The sequence below is a fragment of the Vulpes vulpes genome, chromosome 3, assembly GCF_048418805.1.
Source record: "Vulpes vulpes isolate BD-2025 chromosome 3, VulVul3, whole genome shotgun sequence".
Lineage (NCBI taxonomy): Eukaryota > Metazoa > Chordata > Mammalia > Carnivora > Canidae > Vulpes > Vulpes vulpes.
The window spans coordinates 98221582-98240585 of record NC_132782.1 but is presented as its reverse complement, the minus strand read 5'-3'; the positions used below and the strand labels follow the sequence as shown (position 1 = coordinate 98240585).

Here is a 19004-nt window from a genome sequence, read left to right as displayed (position 1 = left end):
CCACAGATGGACATTTGGGTTGAATTCAGTTTTGCACACAACAACACCTTTTATATATATATATGTTTGCAGATTTGTGTTTGTACTTCTCTAGGACACTTTTCTAGATGTCAGATTGCTGGGTCCGAATAAAGGAATTCACATTTTTCATCTCAGTACATTGCCAGGTTGCCTTTGGAGGAGTTTTAGACCCATTGACCCTATGCAAGGGCACCCATTTCCCTGTGTCCTGACCAGCACTAGTTATTAACGGTCATCAAATTGTTTGCTAGTCTAGGAGTACCTGGGTGGCTCAGTCAGTTGAATGCATAACTTGATTTCAGCTCAGGTCATGATCTCAGGGTCCTGGGATGGAGGCTAGAGTTGAGGTCCCTGCTAATTAGGGCATCTGCTTGCAATTCTCTCCTCCCTGCCCCAACCCCCACTCTTGCTCACGCTTGTACATTCATGCTCTCTCTCTCTCCCCATAATAATAATAAAAAAAATCTTTAAAATGTTTGCCAGTCCAAACAAGGTGGGATAGGGGGTTGGTCTCTTATTTTTATTTTCAACTTTTTGTTTATAGGTGAAATGGTGTGTGCTTTCCTGTGTGAATTATGTTTCTTTGGTTTCATAGTTAATTAAGATTTGTCACTTCTGCCCATGGGACGGCTGTGCCCACGTGAGAACAAATAGCCTTTGGGGAACTTTGTTCTTGAAAGGATAATAGATGGGAATATTTCTCTCTCTGATGTTGTCTGTCTCCCCAGAGCTGGGAGACGCTTGGGAAATCACAGGATGGGAGGAGGCTGGACAGCATTGCCCCAGAAGCCCCTGGTCTCACATTTCCCTTTGCCTTTTGCAGGAAGCTTGGAAGCATGCGATTGAGAAGGCCAAACACATGCCTGACCCCTGGGCTGAGTTCCACCTGGAAGATATTGCCACAGAATGTGCCACACGTCACAGGTCAGCAGCTTGTCTGGGGGTGCTACATGGCCCCAGGTTCAAGGACTACTTGGGGGTGTGGGTACTGCTTCTGCTCATTATCAGTGAGGCCTAAGTACCTTTGGAGGTCAAGAATGGAATAATAATAGTATCTGTCAATATTTGAGCATTTATGCATGTTTAAGGTGCTTTGCATCATCTCGTTTACTCCTCAGGATGGTCCTCTAACATATGTGTCAGGCAGGCCTGATCCATGCTGTAGTTAACAAATAGTCCAGTGGCTCAATGCAGCAGCAGTGTGGTTCTCACTTAAGTGAAGTTGGGTGAGAGCCCAGGGACCCTTGGGGGCCGCTCTGGGATCCAGGTTTTTCCCATCTTGTGGTTCTACTGTCTCACCACATGGCTCCTACAGTTGCCATCAAAGGGAAAGTGAATGCATGGAGATCCATGTGGGCTTTTTGATGCCTTGGCCCTAGGAAGATTAGCAAAATGGAACTATGAGCGTCTAGATTTCCTATTTGAAAAGGCAGAAAAGAGGAGTTATCTCAGGGTGTTTCAAGGAAGAAAACAGAGAATACCACAGAATACCACCACCAAGAATAACTGTGATGACAATGGCTCTCATCTATTGAATACATGTGACAGGCACTGTTTGAAGCCCTCTATGTGTGTGTATTCATAAAAAAGCCTGAAGTAGGAATCATGTCAAGTATTTGGGACCACTCTTGAGAATCTGATGAGGGCCATTCTAGAAAGTTGCACACTTATGTCTAATTTTGTGTTGGACCTATCCTGGAGTCCACCCCCTTGTCCTGTGACCTCTGTAGACCCCTCTGGGCTGAATCCTCTAAGCCAATAGCCCGAGGCCCAGAAATGTTCCAGGGGAGATGGAGGTTTGCCCAGGGTTACTTGGATGGTTAATAAGCCAATCTCCTGACTCTCAGTTCACTGTCTTTGAATTAGTCAGAACTCCATTTCAAATGCTGATGACAGAAACCCAATTCACAGTGTTAAGCATAGAAGGAAATGTTTAGCTCACACTTGTGGACTTCAGATACGGCTAGTTCCAGATGCTCCAAGGACACTTTGGGCTTTTAACTCAGATAGACTCTCTTGTATCAGTGGCACAGATGTTCCCTGAGAGCCCCATATTTCATTTCATCCAACAGAAGAGGATCTTTTCTTTCTCAAAAATTTTTAAACAAAAGTTCCATAATGAAATGTCATTGTTCTGGCTTTGGTTATATGCCCCTCTCTGAACCAGTCATGTGCCAGGAAGCTTTGCTCTGATTTGCCATGTCTAAATCACAACTGACAAGCCAGAGAGTCCTAGGGGTCAGTTCCACCCAGCCCACATATTCTGAGAATGGAGGACTGGTTCCCCAAAGGGAAGTTGGGGTGCTATTAGAGAAAGAATGCTAGGCAGACAGAAATGGTGTACCCTTCTATGTCTTTCTGCAACGTGTCCCTGCTTCTGTCTTGTGAGATGGCATGCACAGAGCCTGGCATGCACCCCTTTTTGATCGCAGAAGGCCAACCTCCTAGCAGGCACTGGGGGTCATGCTGGCAGCTGAGGTCAGCATTGTGGGGGCCCCAGTAGGGCACGATATGGACTGTTCATCCCTGCCTATAAGGCCAACATGGTGACTGGTTGAGGACACAAGGTGACCCAGGCAGGCCCCTGGGAAAGCAGGCTCCCACATGCTGAGCTGTCTCTGTGTGTCCTGGAGCTCTGGGGTCCAGGGACCAAGCTGAGCTGTTTGTTTCCTAACTAAAGTGCTTAGAATCTCCAGAAAATTTCTAAACTGGAAGGCTTCTTCCTCTATTCCTGTTTTTTTTTTTTTTTTTTTTTTTAAGATTTTATTTATTTATTCATGAGAGACACAGGCAGAGGGAGAAGCAGACTCCATGCAGGGAGCCCGATGTGGGACTGGATCCTGGGTCTCCAGGATCATACCCCAGGCCAAAGGCGGCGCTAAACCGCTGAGCCACCCAGGCTGCCCTCTATTCCTGGTTTTTAAAGAATGCTGGTGTAGGCCGTCCCCTGTGTTGAGAGAGATTTCCTGTTCACATGGATTGTACACAGGCTGGCTAAGAGCAAGGCTCTGGTTGAACCTGACCTGGGTCTGAATCCTGGCTCTCGGGCAAGTTACTCACCTCTTGAGCCTCAGTTTCCCCACCTGGAAAGTGGGCACAGTAATTGTGCCAGTCTCACAGAGCTACTGCAAAGGTTAATTGAAGAGATCTGTTTAAATGCCCCACAGATAATGAATGCTTAGTGAACTTTGAGCAATTCTGACATTCATGATGTCAATGGCTGGGAAGGATAAATGAGATCTGTCTGACATATCTCTCCCGTCCCTCAACTTCTGGGTGTCTCTTAACCTTTAGTCTTATTTGGAAGTGAGGGTAGACAGTTTTCCTTTACCTTGGTAAAGGTAATAATAGTAATGATACATAGTAATAATAATAATCATTGCTGTTATTTATTGAACACAGTATTTGCTGTGGGCTGTTGCAGGCAAGTAGCAGCTCTGGTGGGCATCCCCCACCCTCCACCCCAGCCTGGGGGAGGTTACCTGCCAGGCTTCTGCTTGTCTTTACCCGTAGAGGTATCAGGCTCTGAGAAACCTGTTCTCACGGATCTGGGAGCGGTCTGGAGTCCATCCCGCTAAAGGGTGGGCCGGGGAAGCCTCTGCTAGAGCTGAGAACACCTCAGCCCTAGGGGAGGTTTTAGAATTTAGGGATTTACTGAAGTGAGAAGCTCTCCACCAAGCAGGTCTGTTTGAGGCCCAGCCAGGCCTAGGGGCAGATTTGCACTGGGAGGATTCCTGAGAAAGGAAAGATGAAAATGTTCTGGAACCTTCTCTGTCTCTCTCTGCTTTGGGTGTCATCCAGCAGCCCCTTTCTCAGCTGGACTCAGAGGCAGGGTGCCCCCTACCCCTTCCTGCACCAACACACATGCCCAGCTACCTATGCTGGGCCTCACATAGGTGCCCAGCAAGATCAGGGCACTGCTGCCTCCTGTCCTGGGACATGCACCATTTGTTGTGTTGACTGGTTAAAATAAGGATATTTATTTATTCAGCTGTTCATCCAACGTGCATTTTTTAAGCTTCCACACGTACCAGGCCCTGCAGTGAAGATGACAGACAGGGACCTGCCTTTGCGGCGTTATAGTCCAGTGCAGGGGGCCAGATGGGGAACAAGCCCACAAGTGCCGGAGGACATGTCGGAGAGGAAGGGGCAAGAGGCCAGTGTGTGCGGACCCGAGAGGGGAGGGAGACGTCCATAGACCCTTCATGTTTAGCCAGTGGGTGACAGGATCATGTTATAGATGCTGTGCCCTCAGGGTGGCTTCTCTCTGCAGGTACAATGCTGTCACTGGGGAATGGCTGGAAGATGAAGTTCTGATCAAGATGGCATCTCAGGTGAGCCGTCCCCAGCCCAGTGGGCACAGAGCTGAGTGGGCATTCTTCCTGAATAGACTTCTATTCCTGTTCCCTCCCCTTCACACTCACTTAATTGTTTTAACTAAAGGGCATTCTTTATATTATTGTGTATTTATTTTTTAAGATTTTATGTATTTGAGAAAGAGACAGAGATAATGAGAGATAGTAAGAGACAGCAGGAATGGGGAGGAGAGGGAGAAGCAAACTCCCCACAGAGCAGGGAGCCCAATGCAAGGCTCGATCCCAGGACCCTGGGACTATGACCTGAGCCGAAGGCAGATGCTTTAACCACTAAGCCACCCAGGCACCCCTGTTTTATTTGTTATAATAATTTTATTGAGATATAATTCATGTACCATACAACATACCTATCTACACTGTATGGGTTCAGTGGTTTTTGGGTTTAGAGTTGTACAACCATCACCATGATCAATATAGAACATTTCACCGTTTCTAAAAGAAATCTCATACTTACCCACCAGTAGCCAGCTACCAATCCCCAGATCTCCCCCAGCCCTAGACAACCACTAATCTAACCCATCTCTGTAGGTTTACCTATTCTGGACATTTTATGTATTTATCATACATCACAAGTTGAACATACCTTGGCACTCTTGTCAAAAATCCATTGACTTAGGCATCCGGTAGCTCACTTGGTTAAGCATCTGCCTTCGGCTTAGGTCATGATGCCATATCCAGCTCCATGCTTAGCGGGGAGTCTGCTTTTCCCTTTCCCTCTGCTGCTCCCTCTGCTCCTGCTCGCTGTCTCTCTCTCAAAATAAATAAAATCTTTAAAAATATACCAGTTGGCTATAAATGCATATATCAGTTTTCAAAAATTGCGGGTCATGACTTAAACCTGAGTCATAAAAGGATTCAGTGGCTTGTAGCCATCCTTTTGGAAAAAAAAAAAAAAAGAAAGAAAGAAAGAAAGAAAGAAATAGACTAGAAAATGGAGCACCTCCTGCATTGTCAGAAGCGGATGGTTTTGCAAAACTTTTTTCTCATGTATCATACACTCCAAAAAGGGTGTGGCTTGATGAACTTCATAAAGTGAACACTCTGTGTAACCAGTCGCCCCCGAAAGTCCCCCTCCACTTTGGTCACTACTCCCTTACCCCTGGGGGAAGCACCAACCCAGAATCTATTGCCCTGGATTAGTTTTGCCTGTTTGTGTACTTCCTATAAATGGAGCCATGCCGTATGTATACTTTTGAGTATGGCTGCTCTCCTCAGCATTTCGTCTGTCACGTTCATACTTGTTTTTGCTAGCCCTATAGTTGATAGAATAATAAAGAATAATAGAAGAGAACAACAGAATATATTCATTCTCGTTGGTGTATAGTATTCCATCAAGTGAGTAGACCTAATTGATTTATCCATTATACTCTCGGAGGACATTTAAGTTGTTTCTACTTTTTCTTTTTCTTTTTTTTTTTTTTTTAAGATTTTATTTATTTATTGGAGAGAGAGAGAGAACCAGGGGAGGGGCAGAGGGAGAGGGACAAGCAGACTCTGCACTGAGCCTGGAGCTGGACATGGGGCTCGATTCCACAACCCTGACACCATGACCTGAGCTAAAATCAAGAGTTGGATGCTTAACTGACTGAGCCACCCAGGTGCCCCTCTGCTCTTTTCCTGTTATAGAAAACAGAAAAGCAGAGCTTTTCTGACATTCTTTGACATTCACTGTTACCCCTCTAACACCTTCACCCCCTGAGGCCTCTTCCCCTCAGCCATGGTGCGGGGAGGGTGGTCTTGTCATCCCTGAAGCCTTCAGGCTAGAAGTTCACTCAGGCTTTAGAGCTGAGGTGAAGGAGGGAGGGCCCAGGAATTTTAGGATTGAGATGAGGTCCAGGCACCGATTTGGTGGGTGATGTCCAAGTAGGGGAGTCTTCCTACCTCAGGACTGCTTCTGGGTAGGACACGGAGACTGATAACCGTCTGTGTGGTGTCTTTCAGCCCTTCGGCCGTGGAGCGATGAGGGAGTGCTTCAGGACGTAAGTGACTCAGCCTGGCTCTCAGGGCCCTGCCCAGACTCTCTCAAGCTCCCAAGAGTAGGGCATTGCAACATTTCTGGCTAAGAAGCTGAGACAGCAGCCTCTACTTTTTGTAGGCCAAGCTTCTATCTGGTCTCCTTTGGACCACACATTTGTCCTGGCTGTGGGGATGGGCTTGGGGAGAACATGGGAGTATCCCATTGACCTCTGCTCTGGTGTTTGGAGGCCAAAATATGTGGGAAAAGAGACCTTTAGCTATGTCCCTTAAGCCTCTTCCCAGCTCTTTGAAGGATACAGTGGGTCAGGCTGGGTCCCTGATGGACCCAAGTGCCCAGGCTGCTGAAGATCCTCTGCTGCTTCCCCAAAACCCCAGAAAGAAGCTCTCCAACTTTCTGCACACTCAGCAGTGGAAAGGAGCCTCCAACTACGTGGCAAAGCGCTACATTGAGTCTGTGGACAGGAATGTGTACTTTGAGGATGTGTGTCTACAGATGGAGGCCAAGCTCTGGGGAGAGGAGTATAATCGACACAAGCCCCCCAAGCAGGTGCGTGGTGCCCCTTCCTGCCACCTTCCCACTCAGGGCCAGGGACTGGAGACAAGGGCAACAGTGGTTCCAGTCACAGTTTCCCTTCACGGTCTTAACAGTGCCTAGTAACAACCATCCTCTATTGAGCATGATGGGCCAAACACACTCTGTGCAAAGAGTCCTTTCTTCCTAAAAACAGAGCTCTGAGGCTGTTTGAGGTTAGGATGTTTTTATCCCATTTACAGATGGGATCTGTTAGTCAGGATTTTTGTTTGCAGATGTTAAAAACCCACTCAAGTGAGCTCAATAGTAAAAAGGAATTTATTGCCTCATGTAACTGATAAATAGGGCTGGCCACAGGTATGGACAGATCCAGGACCCAACAGGATGTTGAGATTCTTCCCCCATCTCTAGCTGAGGTGTTCTTCTGTGTGGCATCACTCAGGCAGTTTCTCCACTTGTAGTGGTGCGTCAACCACTGGCACCTGCAGGCTCACTTTCTGTCTTCTCAGAAACCTTGGTGGCATGACAATACCTGATTTCCCAGAAGTTCCAATGAAAGTCTCAGAACTGGGTTTCATTGGCTCTGACTAGGTCAGGTGCCTGTTGCTGAGCCAATCACAATAGCCAGGGGAGGGAATATGCAGATTGGGTAGGCCTGAGCCATGTGCTCACCCTTAGAGGCAGCAGTGTGGGTCCTTCCCCCAGACTATGTAGCCTGAAATTGGTGGCTCCCAAGAAAAAGCAGAAGGAGGGAAGGATGGATAGCATGTCTGCCCTCTGGGAGCCCCAGGTTCAAAGGGGTTAAGTGACCTGCCTGTTTGGGAGCCAGGGCTCAAATCCAGGCATTCCAGGCCCCTGCCCAGTTGGCTCCTTCACTTGAGTCCCCAGGTTGTTTAGTGACCCTGGGGCAAGCAGAATTTCCTGTTGCTTGTAGGCATTTGAGAAACAGCACTCCTTGTCTCTACCCTGGCCAAATTCATAGCTTAGCTCTCCCATTGTTTGAATACCTACTAGATAATATGACACTGTCTCCTGGGCACCTCGGGAGAGCCACACTTCCAAGAATCCAGCAGAATTTATTGAGTACCTGCTGTTTGCATGGCTTTTGGTTAGGTACACTTGGGGTAGACACAAGAACCCACAGTCCCCACCCATGGGGTCTGTGACCTCCTCAGTAATTTGCTACATGCCGTTTAGCCTCCTATCTCTTCCTCCCTCAGCTTGTTCCTGCCTCAGGACCTTTGCCCTGGCTGTGTCCCGGCCCGTATCATTGTCATTGCCTCTCTCCACCACCCCAACCTTGCATGATTTGCTCCTTCTCATAGTTCAGGTCTCAGCTCATATGTCACCTTCTCAGCAAGGCCACCCCAGGCCATCCTAAATGAAGTAGCCCTTCTACTACTGTCCTCTGTCACGGCCGTCTGTCTATTCTAGTTTCTTTTGTTTGGAGCAGTTAGCGCTGTCTAAAGGAGACTTGTTCCTGTAGTTAATATTTTGGTTGTCTCTCTCCCCTAGGGGCAGGGATTTTATCTGTCTTGTTCACTCTATCACAGTGCCTAGGTGCTCAGTAAATAATGTGATTGGCTGAATTGAGGAAGGGAAAGGAATGTAGTTGTCCAAGGGGGAACCGGCCATCCCTCCATGGCTGCACACCTCCAGCTACCCCTCCCCCAGTGAGCCCACTGGCCAAGCAAATGTCCCAGCCATAGATTTCCTTGTAGGGATAGAGCCAGTATTGGGGGTTGGAACTTCTGAGAACCAGCTGCTCCTTCCCCTTAGGCTGGTTCTTGGAACTGAGGCCAAGTTTGGGGACGCTCTCAGCTCAGGATGTCTTCAACCTTTGCAGCTGTTGTCTGCCTGTCTAGTGATCCAGCCAGATAGTTTCTTGGATGGCTATTTCCCTGGGAAACCCAGAGCCTTCTATACTAAGTGTTGTTAAGGGGGGGATGGGGTGCCATGGGTTGTGTTTCAGGTTTTACCAACCCCATTTTACAAACCATTCATGGGATTTACACATTTCCTTCTACATATAGATTAAACCTGTACTTGGTAAAAAAAAAAAATTCAGCAAGGAATGTCTAAGTTCCCCATAATTCCCCATTGCAAAGAGAGACTCACTCTTTATAGTTTACTGTATATTGCTCTAGTGTTGTATCTACTAGTAATATCATTATTTTTTTAAGATTTTATTTATTTATTCATGAGAGACACAGAAAGAGAGGCAGAGATATAGGCAGGAGAAGCAGGCTCCCTGTGGGGAGCCTGATATAGGACTTGATCCTAGGACCCCACTATCACAGCCTGAGCCAAAGGCAGACGCTCAACAACTGAGCCACCCAGGGGCCCCTTCTAGTAATATTAATGTCAGCAAGTGTTGATGGACTCTTTCATGTATCACCAGATTTCATCCTCACACTAAGTGTGAGATCCCCATTCCATAGTTGAGGAAACTGGGGCGCTGGTGGTCTACATTCACAGTATTAGTGTAAGACACAGGCTAAGCTGCTTAGTGTACAGACCCATAAATGAGTGCTAGCGCAAAATGGTTTCCTTCTTTCTCACCTGACAGTCCCACTTTGGTGGGGTGCTCAGGGTGCGCTGGTGCCTCACCTCCTTAAGTCATCTAGAAGCCTGGTTCCTCCTGTCTTGTTACTCTGCCTTCCTGTGGGGTGTGGCCCTGGACCATGTGACCTGGTTGGCCTCACTGGCAGATGTCCGCTCTACAGCCTCGGGAAGGCCAGAGGAGGAGGGTGCAGGCTAGAGTTCCATCATCACTGCTGCTCACTTCCCATTGACTGGGCTTGATCACATGGCCACCCCTAGCTGCAAGGGAAGCTGAGCCCCATCATTCCCACTGGATGGCCGTACATCCTGTTGGAATTCACATGGGCTTATCTGAGTCCCTCTGGGCTGCTCTAACAAAATACCACGGACCGAGCAACTTATAAATAACAGCAATGTATTGCTTACAATTTTAGAGGCTGAGAAATCCAAAATCAAGGTGCCAGCATGGTCACATTCTGGTGAGGTCCCTCTCCTGGTCTACAGCCAGTGCCTTCCTCTGTGTCCTCACTTAGCGAAAGTGCAAGGAAGCTCTGTGTGGTCACTTTTATTGGGGCACCAGTCCCATTCATGAGGGCTTCTTGCTCATGACCTAATCCCCTCCCAAAGGCCCCACTGAATACTGTCACCTTTGAGGGTTAGGATTTCAACATATGAATTTGGAGGGGGGCACATTTAGGCCATCACAGGGGTTTTCATTCTTAGAAGGAAAGGGGAGAGTGGATTCTGGGGACAACTGGAAATTTCAGCTGCAGAGAACTGATAACTAATGGAGCCAGGGTGGGAGCCCAGGCAGGCTGGCTTCTCCCAAGCCCTCTGCTCCAGCCTGCCATCGGAGGGGAGTGCCGCCTGTCTCTTGCCTGACCTGCTCCCCACCGACCAGGTGGACATCATGCAGATGTGCGTGGTAGAGCTGAAGGACAGACCAGGCAAGCCGCTCTTCCACCTGGAGCACTACATTGAGGGCAAATACATCAAGTACAACTCCAACTCAGGCTTTGTTCGCGATGACAACCTGCGTCTGACACCACAGGTGAGGCCCCTAGATGGGAGGGTCCCTGTGGGTATGAGGTCTCCCCTCCAAAGTGTCCTCAGGTCTCATGAGACAACCCAGCCAGCTTCTGTGAGCAGACCTAAGGTACCTGCAGGATTAAACAGGCCCCCTTCCTTTGTCTTTTCCTCTATACAACCTTTCGTGGCAAGGAAGGCCCCACTACGGGCAGAACTGGGGTGTTACAGCCCCTTCCTTGGTGGTGGCTGACCTGTGTCCATGTAGGCCACACCCTGGTCTCTTGCAGTCAGTCACCTTACTCTTCCTGTCTCCCCCACTCCGCCCCAACCCCTAGGCCTTCAGCCACTTCACATTTGAGCGTTCTGGGCATCAGCTGATTGTGGTAGACATCCAGGGTGTGGGCGACCTCTACACTGACCCACAGATCCACACCGAAAAGGGCACTGACTTCGGAGATGGCAACCTAGGTAGGTGGGGAAAGCCAGCTCATTTCCGTGGAGACTGCAGTCCTTCTGCCCCCCCAAAATCTCCCAGCTCTTTGGACACCCAGGGAAACCAGCTGAGGTGGCAGGTTGGCCTTTCCAAGATGGTGGGGATGGAAGCTTGGGACACCTGACGCCTGCCACTTCAGCGGATTCGACGCCTGCTCTTGCCACATTTATGGTGTCCCTCACTGCCCTGCTTCTGTCACAAAGCAAAGTGGTGCTCTAGACTCCCTTGCTCTGTCTACAGGTGTCCGGGGGATGGCGCTTTTCTTCTACTCTCATGCCTGCAACCGGATTTGCAAGAGCATGGGCCTCGCTCCCTTTGACCTCTCACCCAGAGAGAGGGACGCAGTGAATCAGAACACCAAGTTGCTGGTGAGTGCCCAGGGGGAACCTGCTTAGCCCTTCTGTTGTCAAGCCAGTAAGCTATGCCTCTCTGTGATGGTAGCCTAAGCCCTGTGATACTTACTTGAAGAGTTCCAGGGACAGAAGGACCTCAATCCCCTCTGTGCCCCTCATCCCTCCCAGATCAGTGCACAAAACCCTTCCAAGTGTCTCTATTAACACAATAACTGGGGTCTGCTTGATTGGACCTATTTTGACCAGAGTGAGGAGACCAAGAATGTATAGATAGTGAGAGGTGTGTGGTATGTGTATTCACATGACATGTTGACAAATGGCTGAACTAGACTTGGACCTGGCTCTTTGGGCACCTTGCTGTGTCCAGAATGTACCCACTCCCTCTCCTATTACCTTGATCAGATGCAAGAAATTGTTGGCAAAGACCAGCTTGGGATTCTGGATGCATGGCAGCAGGCATTCCCCAGCTTAGGGCGTAGAGTTGTGATCAGCACTTTGGGAGTGCTGGCCAGCTTTGAGCTCTTATGCCAGATGCCCCTTTTTAGAGGCCTTTGGGTTAATTTCCCACTGGTTGTTTTTAGATTTTGTACCAGTCCCTAAGCAGGCATGTATGGGAGCTATCAACTGAAAGGGCCTCAGGGTTCAGGTGAATAACATGCTATTGGAAGAACCCTTCACTCCCCAGAAGGTTCTGTGTGACACGGGTGTCCCTATTAATTCTCCAGCAGTCCGCCAAGACCATCTTGAGGGGGACAGAGGAAAAGTGTGGGAGCCCCCGAGTCAGGACCCTCTCTGGGAGTCGCCCTCCCTTGCTCCTTCGCCTTTCAGAGAACTCTGGAGATGAGAACATGAGTGATGTGACCTTTGACTCTCTCCCTTCCTCCCCATCTTCGGCCACACCACACAGCCAGAAACTGGACCACCTCCGTGAGTGACATTTTGGTCCTTGGTCATCGTGCTTGGAGGGGACAGGAAGCAGAAAGAACACACTAAACTGGCTTTTGCTTATGTTAGGAAATCAGACATGTTAACCAAAAAGGGTCACGGCCCAGATGGTTTTATGAGTGAGTTCACTGAATACATTTTTAAGACGCAAGTCATCCAAATGCTATAAAAACAACCCCTATTTTAGAAAACAGCATAATATTTTTCAGTGTGTTCTGTGAAACTTGCAAAACCTTTATACCAAAATTTAACAAAATGGCAAAAGAAGAAAACCTACATTCCAGCCTCACTTATAAATACACAATATAGGAATTCTAAGTAAGGTCTGAACAGAACCGTTAGTATCCTAAAAGAATAGTCTGTCATAATCAAATAGAGTTTTTACAGGTTTCTGAGAGTTATTCAATGTTAGGAATCAATGAGCATCATGAGTAGGTCAGAGGATGAAAGCAGAATCATTATTCCCAAAGTTGGAGTGAGAGTTTGCTGATGTGGACGTGGGATCTGCAGGAAAGAGGGGAGGCAAGGCTGCCTCTAGGGTTTCGATCTGAAGAACTTCAAGGGTGGTATGGCCATTTATGCAGCTGGGGAAAGCCACGGAGGAGCACAGGATGAAGATTTTAGTGTCAAATGTCAAAGAAGCCTTTTAGCCCTTACCCTGAGAAGACTTTGGGTATAGTTTAAAGCAGGATTTGACAGCCTTTTCTTAGAAGGCCAGAGAGTCCATCTTTTAGACTCTGTAGAACATATGGTTTCCACATTAGCAGCATGAATGTGGCCATAGGCAGTACTCAAACGAATAGGTGTGGCCTTGTTCCAATAAAGACATTTGAGTTTTATGTTCCAGGTAATTTTCACATATCTCAGGTTACTGTTCTTTTAATTTTTTCAACCATTTTAAAATGGAAAAACCATTCTTAAAAACCACCTAAAAAAGAAAACTAATCAGGTTTAGCTGTGGAAGCTCAGGGTGGGAGATAGAAACTGGAAACCACCAGGAAGGAGGTGGTTGGCTGCTAAGCCATCTGAGGCTTCCCTAACTTGCAGCTACTCATTGGGCCCCAAATATACGCATGGCTGTGGTTCCTTCATACCTGCACCTCACTGAAGGCCAACTGTGGCCCATGTGTGTGTGCTTCTATGCATATTGTGCAAGTATATTTGTATTACAGCTTTGCAGAGGCACAGAGGTTAACTCCCTGCTCAGGATCCCACAGCTGGCAAGTTGCAGACTCTGAATAAGTTTGTTTCTTATTTTTTTTTTAGGCTTATTTATTTCACAGAGCAAGAGTAGGGGAGGGGCAGAGGGAGAGAGTCCCAAGCAGACTCTGTGCTAGGCGCAGACCTTGATGCAGGGCTCGATCTCATGACCCTATGATCACGCCCAGAGCTGAAACCCAAGAGTTGGTTGCTTAACCAACTGAGCCATCCAGGCACCCCAACTCTGAATAAGCTCTTAAGGAAGAATTATAGCCCCCCTGGTGCTGACAACATTCTTCTCCTATTTTTGCACCTTCTTAAACAAATTTAAAATGGGGGCATCTGGGTGGATCAGTTGGTTGGGCATCTGCCTTCAGCTTGGGTTGTGATCCTGGGGTCCTGGGATCAAGTCCTGAAATGGCTCCCTGCTCAATGGGGAGTCTGTTTCTCCCTCTTCCTCTGCTGCTCCCCGCTGCGTATGCTTTCTTGCTGTCTCTCAAATAAATAAAATATTTGAAAAAAAATTTTAATGCAAAAAGGCCTGTTGGCAGGTGCATTCAGCTCTCAGCTGTATGTAGTTGGTCTTTTAAACAGTTCTAGTGTTAGAGCCAGTGCATTATCTCTGTTTTCTCTTGCCCAGATTGGCCTGTGTTCAGCGACCTTGACAGCATGGCATCCCGAGAGCATGACCATCTGGACAACCACCGGGTAAGCTGGAGAGGGACTGAGGGAGCAAATCTAGGAGGAATGGACTCACTGAATCCTCAGATCCGGAGGCAGGCAGCCCAGGTCTACTCCGGGCACTGCTCAGAGGGCACAGGGGATTGCAAGTAACACACAGCCTCCTGCCCAGGGCAGTGGTGTCATCTGAGAGGAGCTGGATCCATTGTAGTTCCCAAAGATGGTTAGAGATGAAGGAATCCAAATTACCAATAGTGCAACCTTCTGGTAAATGTCAAGCAAGTTCAGCCCTGGGGTGGTCTGGTTACAAGTATGTGTGGGTTGCTGTCCTGGGGGAGGGAACTATCCTGGGTTTCAGACAAGTAACTTTATAGCACAGTCCAATATGATGCTCTCAGGCTGGAAAAATAGGACAGGTTTCCAGCGGCCTCTGGCGGCTCCGTGGTAGGAAGCTAAAGCATCGCATTTGCATTCATGAAAACCTATATTACAGGTCAAAATAAAAACTTAGGGGGGCATCTGGATGGCTTAGTTAAATGTCTGCCTTCTGCTTGGGGCATGATCCTGGAGTCCTGGGATTGAGCCTCGCATTACATTGTGCTCCCTGCTCAGCAGAGAGCCTCCTTCTCCCTCTGCCTGTGTCTCTGCCTCTCTCTGCGTCTCTCATGAATAAATAAATAAAATCTTAAAAAAAAAAAAAAAAAGAAACCAGAATATTTTTTCAGTTCACACAGAACAAAAGCCTTGGGGGAGGTGGAAGAGAAGTCTGTAGGTGAAGGCCTTTTCAGGATACACAGCTCCTTGGGGTGGGAGGATCCCTGGCCAGACCAGAGACCAAGGATTCCATTGTAAATGTTTGCATGCCGCACCCCACCCCCCCGCAACTAAGACAGTGATCCATTTACGCTGGTGACACCAAGATTCTTTTATTTTTTTAATTTTTTTTAAAGATTTTATTTATTCAAGAGAGACAGAAAGAGAGAGAGAGAGAGGCAGAAACACAGGCAGAGGGAGAAGCAGGTGCCATGCAGGGAGCCCGACGTGGTCTCGATCCCTGGTCTCCAGGATCAGGCCCTGGGCTGAAGGCGGCACTAAACCACTAGGCCACCAGGGCTGCCCCTCTTTTATTTATTTATTTTTTTTAAAGATTTTATTTATTTATTTGAGAGAGAGAGTGCACAGAGAACATGAGCTGGGGAAGGGGCAGGAGGAGAGGGAGAAGCAGACTCCCTACTGAGTAGGGAGCCTGATACAGGGCTTGATCCCAGGGCACCGGGATCATGACCTGACCCAAAGGCAGACACTTAACTACTGAGCAACCCAGGTGCCCCACCAACCTTCTTTTAAATATATATTTATTAAAGTAAAGGAAAAATGGCTTATCTATAGAGAAATGATAAGTATAAATTCACAAAAGTGGTTTTTACCTGGAGCAGGAGCAGGCTAGGGTAGGGAGGAGTGCATAAGAGGTCTGGATTTTAACAGTAATGTTTTGATTTATTTTAAAAATAAAAGATCTAGAGCAGCCCAGGTGGCTCAGTGGTTTAGTGCTGCTGTCAGCCCAGGGCATGATCCTGGAGACTTGGGATCGAGACCCACATCTGGCTCTCTGCATGGAGCCTGCTTCTCTCTCTGTCTGTGTCTCTGTCTCTCTCTCTCATGAATGAATAAATAAATAAAATCTTAAAATAAAATACGAGATCTAGGGGCACCTGAGTGGCTCAGTGATTGAACATCTGCTTTGGTCAGGTCGTGATCCCAGGGTCCTGGGATCGAGTCCCACATCAGGCTCCCTGCAGGGAGCCTGCTTCTCTTTCTGTCCATGTCTCTGCCCTCTCTCTGTGTTTCGTATGAATAAATAAAAATTTAAAAATAAAAATAAAAGATCTAGGCTGGGGGGTGGGGCACCTGGGTGGCTTAGTTGGTTGAGCCACTCTTGATTTCAGCTCCGGTTATGATCTCAGGGTTGTGAGATTGAGCCCTGCACTCAGCATGGAGTCTGCCTAGGCCTCTCTTCCTCTCCCTCTGTCCCTTCCACTCCTCTCTCTCTGTCTTTCAAATAAATAACTAGGTAAATAAATAAATAAATAAATAAATAATCAATCAATCTTTAAAAGATCTGAAGAACTAGGGCCTAATGTTAGGAGCTGACAAAGCTAAGTGATAAGTGCATGTGAGTTCATTTAGTATTCTCTTAGTGTTCTTAGTGGCATGTTTGAAATACTTCTTAGGAGAACAAAAAAGAAAACATAAAAGTATGAGCTAAATAGTGTTGCAGGTGACATGTGGTTATGGCCAGAATTGGATGCTGGTGGACAAATGATTGAAATTTTAGAACTGCTGAAGTATTTAGAAGAACAAAAAATATGTCACAGTTTTGGCAGAGGGCTTTATTGTAGTAAATCTTACTCTCAGTGCGACATTTGTGTCCATAGATCATATCTCAGAAACCAGCCTTTGTTTTTCTACCTGTGAAATGGGTGAGCTGCTGTTAACAGTAGCACTTCCTCTGGTCCACACTCAGTGGGTAATACCTCACTTCATCTTCATCCTTCAGTGTAGGTGCTCTAATGAATCCCATGGCCAAGGAAACTGCTGCCCAGGGCCTAGCAGGCGAGTCACAAAGTTCAGACTTGAGCCTAGGCAGTCTGGCTCCAGAGCCCGAGCTCTTTGCCATTACTTTGTACTGGTCCCTTGTCACCCAACCAGCAAGGACAGAGGAAAGAGAATGTTAACTGAGGTGATAAGACAAAGGAGAGAGAGCAAATCTGGCTTGGCTGTCCAGAAGTCACCACCACTCAGGGGACCACTGAGACCCTAGGATCATCTTCTCTCTACAGGACTCTGAGAACAGTGGAGACAGTGGATACCCCAGTGAGAAGCGGGGTGAGCTGGATGACCCAGAGCCCCGAGAACATGTAAGGAACCCCCAGGAAATGAGACCAGACTGTTTTGTTGCCTCATTGTCCAGGAGGATGGAAAGGTGGAGGGAGGGGCGGGCAGGAGTGGATCTTGAGAACCTAATAGGTAAATTGATACATGAGATAATTTCAGATAAAAATAAATGCAGGACAGAAGATAAAACAGGGTAATGTGAACAAAAAAAATTAGAAGGCAAGTGTGAGAAATTAGACAGGGTTGAAAATGTTGGACAACTCTTATGGCAAAGCTGGAAACTCTGGTTGCTGGGCAGAGAGGATGCTGGGTAATAGGTTGGAAAAGTGCTAGAATAGGTGGAAGGGCCCAATTCCATACATGGTATTCCAGCATTCCTGGGGACTACTCTGAAGGTCTCCAAGGCAACCCATCAGCATCCTGGTGAGGGTGGCTCAGGCAGTGGCTTCCACTTAGAGGTTTTGACGTGTCCCAGAGTTGAGTGTGAACATCCACGCCAGTCTTGCTGGAAATCCCTTGGTCTCAGCTTTGTTACTACAAATAAGACTGTTATGGGAGCTTTGGTAAGAGGAAGGACGTTTTCTTGGTACTTGTCTGCCACGATCCTGTGCCTTTGAGTCATTTCCACCTGTGCATACAGAGAGGGTGAGAGGAAGGCTGTGGGCACATCAGCTTATTAGTCCTGCATCGTTACTCAGCATCCTCTCTGCTTGGCACCCAGGAGTTCCAGCTGCCCTTCCTAGGAGGCAGGCTTGTCTCTTAAGAGAAGGGCCCCTGGAAGGAGAGTGCCCTGGAGTCCCCTGCATGGAAGGAAGGTGGGGACCAGTTCTTGGGAGCCAGGGCTGCTCTGTGACTCATTCTGCCCTTCTCCTCCCTCAGGGCCACTCAAACGGTAACCGGAAGTACGAGTCAGACGAAGACAGCCTGGGCAGCTCTGGACGGGTAATGCGCCCCAAGGCATCCTTGTCATGGCTGCATGCTTGCATTTTCTAACCTCTGCTTCTCCTCCCTTGTGTCACTGCTGTCTGCCCAGGCACTTCACATACCACCAGCTAATGGAAGATTTTTGCAAAGGAGCCAGTCCCTTTGGCAAATACTTTTTGAGGCCCTGACCTAGTAGGGATCTGGAGAGGAATAGAGAACAGGGTAGCCTGTCCTGGAGGGGGGCTTATAAGGGCCACAGCTCACATGTCAAAATAATGCCCGTATAACCTCATAGCATTAGTTAATTTACTTCTTGCAACCACCCAATGAGACAGGCTAACATTATTCATCCCCATTTTACATATGAGAAAGTGGAGATCTCGAGCAGCTTTCCCCAGCTTAGCCGGCAAATATTTCCAACAAGCATCTCAGGAGTTTGTTATCGGGCAGATGTAGGAAGACCAGCCCTCAGGAGCCCTTCTCTTGCTGACTCTGAAACATGCTTTGAACCTCTCACCTTCTAGCCTTTGCTAAGGCGAGTGTCCTACCTGCCAACTCCTTTTTCCCACTGTGGTCACATCTCTTCAAAGCCTACCTGTTCCCCCCAGACTGGTCCCCTTTGGCACCTCCTACAGAACCTTCCCCGATAGCCCCAGCAGGCTTGACCCTTGCTCTGTCCAGACGTAGATCATTTACCCCGCGGTATTTATTTACCACATGGTACAAGGTCTCCGCATGATGTGGAGCAGAGTTGTTCAACCATGGTACTACTGACATTCTGGGCTGGGCCCTTCTTTGTCATGAGGGGTGCCCTGTACATTGGAGGATGTTTAGTGTGCATGTACACACAGCTGCCTGGCTCTGTCCTGTAAGGACCTTTGGAAGAGCGTCTTTAACTGGGAACATGACACATTTTCAAAACCCATTCCCCAAAGCATCCTGTTGATTCCCAGAGAAAAGCGGAGTGGGTGTGCTGTAGGGTCTGAAGTCAGACTTTTCTGATGTATTGTATGGGTCGCAGGCCAAGGGGGCAG

General features: G+C 47.9%; 1 protein-coding gene across 8 annotated transcripts in view; it reads left to right on the top strand.

Moving 5' to 3' along the window:
• The window catches only part of EEF2K (eukaryotic elongation factor 2 kinase), a 64912-nt gene that overhangs the window by 32592 nt on the left and 13316 nt on the right, over nt 1-19004 (top strand). For 5 of the 8 annotated variants that reach the window (XR_012000606.1, XR_012000607.1, XM_025983797.2 and 2 more), the window contains exons 3-13: nt 845-945; nt 4295-4355; nt 6339-6376; nt 6750-6921; nt 10352-10501; nt 10815-10947; nt 11213-11340; nt 12051-12252; nt 14111-14178; nt 16992-17069; nt 17926-17988. Coding sequence is in view for 5 of the 8 variants with exons in the window: in XM_025983797.2 (XP_025839582.1) it covers nt 845-945; nt 4295-4355; nt 6339-6376; nt 6750-6921; nt 10352-10501; nt 10815-10947; nt 11213-11340; nt 12051-12252; nt 14111-14178; nt 16992-17069; nt 17926-17988 (1194 nt within the window). In the remaining 3 variants the exon portion in view is untranslated. The remainder of the gene's footprint in view (nt 1-844; nt 946-4294; nt 4356-6338; nt 6377-6749; nt 6922-10351; nt 10502-10814; nt 10948-11212; nt 11341-12050; nt 12253-14110; nt 14179-16991; nt 17070-17925; nt 17989-19004) is intronic. The other 3 variants (XR_012000608.1, XM_025983799.2, XM_072753682.1) reach the window with 1 other exon arrangement.